General features: G+C 45.4%; 1 protein-coding gene across 1 annotated transcript; it reads right to left on the reverse strand.

The window, feature by feature from the left end:
• Positions 1-3,743: 3,743 nt before the first annotated feature.
• Positions 3,744-6,681, reverse strand: RPL7 (ribosomal protein L7). Its single transcript, XM_016216124.2, has 7 exons — positions 6,653-6,681; positions 5,801-5,909; positions 5,358-5,524; positions 4,697-4,834; positions 4,472-4,581; positions 4,057-4,266; positions 3,744-3,808 (listed from the first exon to the last, which is right to left on the reverse strand). The coding sequence occupies exons 1-6, from the start codon at positions 6,664-6,666 to the stop codon at positions 4,058-4,060; spliced, it is 747 nt and encodes a 248-aa protein (XP_016071610.1). The 5' UTR covers positions 6,667-6,681; the 3' UTR covers positions 3,744-3,808; position 4,057.
• Positions 6,682-7,956: the final 1,275 nt, after the last annotated feature.

Below are 7,956 nucleotides of genomic sequence, written 5' to 3' on the forward strand. Positions count from 1 at the left end.
CTTCTAGAATAGGCAAAGAAAATTCATTCTCCCCCAGATCCTTCAGAAGGCAGGCAGGCAGGCAGGCAGGCAGGCAGGCAGGCCTGCTAACACCTTGATTTAGCCAAGTGAACCGGACTTTGGACTTCTGACCTCCCAAGGCCTGGGCAAGGGAGGGAGATGTGGGGTGAAGGGGGTCAATGGGGGGAAAAAAAGGGGACATCTGTAATACTTTCAACAGTAAAGTTTAATTTTTAAAAAACTGTTAGGACAGTAAGTATAAGTCACTTGTTTGTGGTGATTTGTTACGGCAAGAATAGGAAACATACTTAGTGCCTACAGGCATACCTCAAGACATGCGAATTCGGTTCCAGACCACCACAATAAAGCAAGTCGTAATCTGCTGGTGGAGGGTCTTGCCTTCAATTTGTTAAACAAAAAACCACAATGTCTGTGAAGCACAATAAAATGACGTATGCCTGTGTATGTTACATGTCAGGTATTGGGTACAATAAAAAACGCTGGCCTTAAAGTTTTACTATCCAAGAGAAGGGAGGCACGTGTATGAGAACAATGTTTTGGCAGGTTTGATACCAAATCTGTAAAGGAAAACAGTGGGGGCAGAAAGTTATCTTCCCCTAGAGGTGGTCCCCAAAGGCCCCAAGGACTTGTCACACCCTAGACGTTCCTGTAGCATGTACCTCTCAATATTCATTCCATCTTGCCCATTACACTCACATGAAAGCAAAGGCTTATTTTCATTTGTATGCCCCTGATAAGTGCTCAAGTTATAGGTACTGCTCTAAGCATTTTATTTGACCTGATACATTTAATCATTAAAATTCTCCAAAATCAAGTATGGCTACTTTCCCCATTTTGCTGATAAGGAAAGATTGAGTAATTTATTAAGTGGAATCTGGATACAAACCCAAGCAGCTTAGCTCCAGAGCCAGCACTCTTGATCCAGCCTAACAGAGGAAGCTTCTAAGCAGCACGAGGTAACGTTAGCTGAAGGACAGTGAGTACAACAGATACTTTCTGAAGACAGGGACAGCTAGGGAAGACCTAATAAAGCTTGCACTTTGAAGGGTACAAATGGAAATGGATATGGACATATGTGAGGTGAGGTTGTAGAAGTAGCACCTACTGAGTTGCCCAGACTTTCAGAAAGGTTGGTTAGCCTTCTAGTTGACCATCCCTTATAGAAGGGACTTTTAGGAGAGGTGGATAAGTAAAATAAGGTATTAACTTGCATTTAAGTAGGTTTTAAGAGTTTACAAAATATTTTCATATCTATTAAACAATCCTGTGAAGACAGACCCACTATCCCACTTCAATCACCAGGAAACTGACAGCTGACATTGTCACCCAGTAGCATGCTTCTCTATTTACCATCACTCTCAAACTCCCTAGGTTCCTTAATTCTGAATCAAGTACCTTCGAGTTCTCTAGGGCAGTCCTAGTCTAGATGTCTGCAACTCCTCCCCACTCCCAAACTCTCATTCATGTCCCCCTCCTCTGGTTCTCTGGAGCCACTTGGAAAGTAATTTTTTCCAGGATTAAAAACAGGAATGTGCCTGTAAAGGACAGATACAGCCCACTGCCCGTTTCTTTATCCTAGATATTCCTGCAGAATTTCCTACCCCTCACCAACTTCAAAAGATGTGCTCCTCTGGGTGGTGATGCACCAATATTCAGGGATCCTAACAAACCTATCACTGTCAACTGTGAGGGATATTCTGAGTGTTTGGGGACACATGGGAAACCTTGTACAGTTGTGCCCCATATCAACGGTTTTGCTTTCTACTATTTCAGTTATCTGGGTCAACCACAGTCCAAAATTATGTGGAAGTTCCGGAAATAAATGTTTTAAATTGCACAGCATTCTGTGTAGTGATGAAATCCCACCCTCAGCCCTGGTGTTGACAAAGCATCTCCACACTCTATACACTCCTTGCCCGTCTGTCATTTAATAGCTTTTTCAGTGATCACGTTAACTGTCTTGGTTTTGCAGTGCTTGTGTTCAAGTAACAGTTTACTTAATGCCACGTTCACATGTCTTACTGCACTAGTGTCATAATTGTTGTTAACCTCTCATTGTGCCTAATTTATAAACTTTATCACAGGTACGTATGTATAATAAAAACTATATATAGGGTTTGGTACTATCTTCATGGTTTCAGGTATCCACTGGAGGTGTGTGTATCTTGGAACACATCCCCTGTGGATAAGGGGAGACTACTTTATCTAACCTCAATTTTACTGTGAACCTAAAACCAGTCTATAAAAAAAAAAGTTGTGTTAAATGTCACCACCCATATCTACAGTGCCACTTCTACTTATTACTATCCCAATTTCCACGTTTAATTCCCCCACCCATGCCTAAGTAGTTAGCAACATGCCATCTGTACAACTTTATTACAATAACAAGATTTTCTTTTTGCTGAGCCACTTCTATCTTTCACGACACTAGATGAGCAAAGGCCGGGGGACTGGACTCTACCTGCCTAAGCAGCAAAAACAAAATAGGTAACTTCAAAATTCATACTTTTAGGCTCCACCTAAAGATTAAAGTACACTGATTAATTTTTTGTACACTGATCCAACTGTTTACTAAGGCACTAAATTTCTTGCGAAACACTGGTATACTCAGACATGTAACACTGATTTTATAAACTAAAGGTCCTTAATTTCTCTCCATAATTCATTGACCCTAAACTCACTAGTCCAGAGAAACAGCTAGCAAGACCAAAGAATTTAAAGAAATTCTTAAGTGGATTTGTCTAGCAGCTTTCAAATACTAAAAAGTAATGATTCTGGTGCAAAAGCATCAAAAGAACAGGGCACCTGTTTTATATGCATCATACCCTTGGCACATCAATGAGAACACAAAAATTTTAACTACACGTACTTCATGTTACACTCTACACTTAGGACTTTCAGTTCACTAACCAGGTAAGATGAGACATAAAACACAGAGGAATGTTGTTTATAAAATACCAAAACTTATCATTTAAAGTTTTTCATCACTAGTTTCATTAGGAATGCGTTAGGTACTCCAAAGTAACTTGCATCAATAGGCACTAATTTCATTTCTTCTTTCACAATATATATAATATGTAGTGGAAAACTTACCAAAATATGAACAGAAAATGCAAAACAAAGAAAACACATGCACTATTTATAGGCAAGCGAAAGCCTGAGAAAATGAAATTTCAACAATAATTTATTTTTATATGTAAACTGCTTTCATTACCTATAAATCATGCACAAAGGCCTATAAAAAAGGCTTTCTTAGAATAGACCCATTTTGGCTAACCCAATGGCACAATTCAAAAATAAAAAATTGCACTGGCCGGTGTTGCTGAATGGTCAGGGTCGGCTCATGCACGGAAGGGTCGAGTATACTCCCACGCCACGGTTGGGGAGAGTGCAGGAAGGTAATCAGTGATGTGAGACTCTCATATCAATGTTTCTCTCTCTCCCCCCTGCATCCGAAAAGCAATGGGAAAAATATCCTCAGGCAAGGATTAACAACAACAAAAACACAACAAAATCAAAAGTAAAAAGTTAAGATTTCTCTTATGTATAGAAAAGTCCTTACTACACCTAAGAAATGTTTTTTACAACATACAAAATGAACCCTAGCTTTGGATGCAATGGCTGTTGATCTGTCTTAACTGTACCACATACCAAGATTTGCCACGATAGTTAAGGGACAGTAGAGGTGAGGCGGGCTAACAAAAAGTCACCAAGACAATACATTTCAATTTCAAAGCACTCGCTGTTTATTAACTGACCAGATTACAAAAATAACCACGGTAGATACCTGAAAGGGAAAAAAAGAAACAAAAAAACCCATTAATGAAACCACCTCAATAGCTAATTAACATAAATCAGGAAGTTATACCAATTCACATTCCATTTTTAAGTAGGAAATAAACCAGACTTTTTCTTTCCTCCATAAATGCCCTCAAAAGGAGTAACCAAACCAACTGTAACCCCATTAAATACATTGATTAGAACTCAACCAAACCCTTATTGAGCATTAGATAAATTTCTCAAGTAGTAGCCCACCTTAGTTCATTCTCCTAATAAGCCTGTTGATCTGGTCTTCCCGGTTACCAGCATCTCCACCTTCTACAAAATGGGTGGTCTTTTTCTTCATGCCACCTCTTGGAGAAGATAATTTGAAGGGCCACAGGAAGTTGTTTGCTTCTTTGAAGCGCTTTCCAACAGTATAGATCTCATGAATCAGATCTTCCATGCAGATGATGCCATATTTACCTAAACATTTTAAGGTTATTCAAGATGATTAGAATTGTTTATTTTTTCAGGATTACTAAATTTTAACGCATTGAACAAACATAACTACAGGCTGCAACATACAGTTAAAAAGTCAAGAGTAGAAAGAAAAACGCAGGGCCATAAGACACCAGAAAATACCAACTCTGCCTAATATCAAACTTTTCCCCAAACAGGCACAACCTACCAAGAGATCGAGCAATCAATGTGTTATCTGTCAGGGCAATTCGTTTCTTGTTGATTTTGCCATAACCACGCTTGTAGATCAATTCATTTACTGACTTCAGGTTTGGGTACCTGAAATATGAAATGACATAAATGACCAAAGAATAAAGTTATTGCTGTCAAAACACCTAAAATTCACCTTGCTAACATAACCAACTTACCAAACAGAAATCAAAGACAGACTTACCCCCATGCAATATATGGTTCCACAATCCTCAGCATGTTAATCGAAGCCTTGTTGAGCTTAACAAAGGTGCCGTTGAAGATCTGGCGAAGGCGAAGAAGTTGCAGCACCTTTCGGACCTTTGGGCTTACACCATTGATACTACAGCAAAAAAAAGACCAAAAATTTCACTTGGCTTAAGATGACAGGAACCCATTATAATTTTGCACAACGCAAGTCCCACCTAAGTAAACAGGAATCCTTTCATGTTACAAAGACCACTGGTGTTTTTCCTTATTTAGCCAAATTTGTCTATCGCCTCTCCCAACTTGCCTCCTCCCCAAGTTAACTGTCTTTGGACTCATACCTGACATTTAAACTTCCCCTGACCCTTCTACCACTTCCTAGTTTTGTGCACATCTCTGTTACAACACTTATGAGGCTACATTTTAGCTACTTTTGAAGTTCATCACCAGGACCCTGAACTCAAGTCCAGTGCTCAATTAGAGAATGGATAGGGGCTTTGGGCGCAGGTCTCCTAACTAAACCATTAACTCCCCCTTTGTTCAAGCTACCCCCCAGATAATTTTACTCCAGAACCAAGGCCTCCAGAAGTACTGTTCAGTTTTGCTGGGATAGCATAATTTTCCCTTCAAAACCAGACTGCAGCAAAAAATGAACTTACCCTCTGATCCTGATGACAAACGCCAATTTGGGTTCCGCAGGTACATAGAAGTTGCCAGCTTTTCTCGCCATCCTAGCCATTCGAATCTCAGTTCTGTACATCTGCCTGTATTCCTTGTGATAGTGCTTAGCTTTTTCATAGATGAGCTTCCTCCTTGCCTTTCGAAGCTGAAAAACGATCAGTGAGTCGCCTGATTTTTAGCTCCCAAACACAATGAGCAATACCAGCTCTTGAGAAGACAAACTAATCTTCCCTTGAAATTTTGCATTAACATTCGGAAAAGCAGACGCCATCTTCACTTGAGATGCCACTCTGAGGCTCTCATAACCAAGCTCACCGGTAGAGCAGGTGAAGTGAAGGAATCTTGCTAAGAACATCCCTTCCGTTTCGACCCCCAAGCCTCTTCTTACATGGAAAGCGCCTCGAAAAAAAAGTTTACTTACCATCTTTTGGGCAAACTTCTTTCTCAGGCGCTTGATCTTCAGCTCTGCGAAATTCCTTCGCTTCTTCTTGAGGGTTTCTGGCACAGCAGGAACCTTCTTCTTCTTCTCTCTGGTGTTTACAAACGTCAACTGTTCAAAATGTTCACGGCCCCGCACTACTCCCATTCTTACTGAGCACACTGTCATTTAACAGCACTGTCACTGGCTTCAACGCTTTGTACCTTTACCTGCTTCAACCTGCTACGACACACGACACGCAGGTGTATAGGGAATTTCTATGCTAACGATCACCTTTAACACGGAGATTTACGTCTAGTCCAGGCCCAGGCCCCGACTCGCACAATACAAACATCCGCAGCAAAGTTAACAAAATGAGACTGCTGCAAAACACTAAACCCTAGACTCTTAACGAAGGCTTAGGCTTCTTAACAAATAACCCTAGAAAACTAGAATTCCCACTACCACCCTGGTTCAGGCCTCAAGCTCCACATGTGAAAGCAAAGGCCTGACGGCAGGGACGCCTAGACCGAGTACCAGACGGGGACAGACCCAATTCAGAGGTTCTGTGCCTCCCTCAATCTTCCTCAAAGGACAGTGGCTGGACAACCGGGCGATTCCGCACATATTCAGCTTCCACACTTCGCCTTGTTCCCGGTTAACTCCCAAACCTCCGCCCCAAGGCCGCCTGCATCCCCTGTTAGCCTGCAGCCACTGCCAGTGCCACAAAACGTCATAAACACACAGGTAGGTGGGCAAAGGTACAGGTTACAGTCGGACCGGGGGAGAGTGACAAAAAGGGTCTCTGGTTTCGGGGATGGAAGAGGATTCCAGAGAGAACCGAGAGCAACTTACTCTGCACCCTCCATGGTTCCAGCCGGAAAAGAGGAAGTTAGCGCATGCGCACTGTTCACTTAAAGTCGGCGCGTGAAGCCCCACGACTCATAGGTGTCCCGGAATAAGCCAGAAAAGAACTCAGAACTGAGAACTCGCCTTGCAGACACAAAATTAAGAAATGCCTGATTCAGCCTCTTAGGATCAAGTTTAAGATAAAACGTGTATGGGGGGGAAAGCATGCGTTGATTAAACTCGTTATTCAATATGAGAGCAAAGAGTGCTGACACCTTGAGTACTCGGGGTCCTAGTCCTCCGGCCGCGTTAACCCGGTACAACTCGCATTCCACCCAGTAATGTATGCAAATGACACGCCGCAGGGGTGCGAACTACAAATCCCAGCAGGCGTTAGTTCCCCTGCCCGCCGGGCAGGAGGGCTACGCGTGGCAAGCGGTGGTCATTCCAGCCAGGGAAAATGAGACTCTTTTGGCCCACGATGCAAAGGGCTAGCTGAGATCCTGAGTCGCTCCCGAGACCCAGCTTTAACCGCCTTTTCGGCTCTCTGCCAACCCCAGTCACAGCCTCCGGCGCCCCGTTGCCGCGCTGCCGAGGTCCTTTCGTTCCTCCGGCCTGAAGAGCTGTCTTCCGCGGCGCCTGACTGCAGGCGGAGCAGTCCCGAGTTCCCCGGTTAACCAAAGCGGCGAGACAGGCACGGCGAGGCTCGGACGCCGGGAGGAGGATGGCCGGGGCACCGCCGACAGCCGGGCCCGGCAGGCGGAGGCCCGGACACCCCACGGCAGGGGGCGTGAGCCACGAAGGGAGGCGCGACGAGGGCTGGAGGCTGCGGCCACGGCCATGTGAGAGGGGCTGCCCCGCCGCGGTACGGCGGACGGCGGGCGGGGGGCTGGGCCGGGGGCGGGGTGCGCCCGGGGGCGGGGTGGGCCGAGCGGAGGGAGGGCCGATGCCGCCTCTGGCTCTTCCCGGTCGCGGGTTATATAGCGCGGAGCGTGGATCCCGCTCAGAGGCGGCCGGGAGCGCTTCGACTTGCGAGCGGCGCTTCGCTGCAGAGCCCGGTGCCCGAGTGACAGCCGCGGGGAGCGCAGGGCCGGGGGACACGAGGCTGCGGGAGCGGCTGCGAGCGGCTGGGCAGCCCTCGCCCGCGCCGAGCGAGTCGCCCCTTCCCGGCGCGCCCGCTGCCCCGCACCCCACCGTCCCACCCTCTCGCAACTTGGGTCAAGTTGACAACTCCCGCGGCGGTCAGCCGGCCCGAGCCGTCTGTGCCGCGCGCCCCTCCCCCGGGCTGAGAGGGAGCCGCGGCGCCGGCT

Source organism: Miniopterus natalensis, chromosome 16 (genome assembly GCF_054644295.1).
Source record: "Miniopterus natalensis isolate mMinNat1 chromosome 16, mMinNat1.hap1, whole genome shotgun sequence".
Taxonomy (NCBI): Eukaryota; Metazoa; Chordata; class Mammalia; order Chiroptera; family Miniopteridae; genus Miniopterus; species Miniopterus natalensis.

Bases quoted from the DNA above. Each gene is read 5' to 3' on its own strand.
- RPL7 (XM_016216124.2), bottom strand. The intron at 5,525-5,800 runs GTAAGTAAACTT...ATCGTTTTTCAG, and splicing joins AGAAGTTTGCCCAAAAGATG to CTTCGAAAGGCAAGGAGGAA. The intron at 4,835-5,357 runs GTAAGTTCATTT...TTTTTGCTGTAG, and splicing joins TTTGTCATCAGGATCAGAGG to TATCAATGGTGTAAGCCCAA.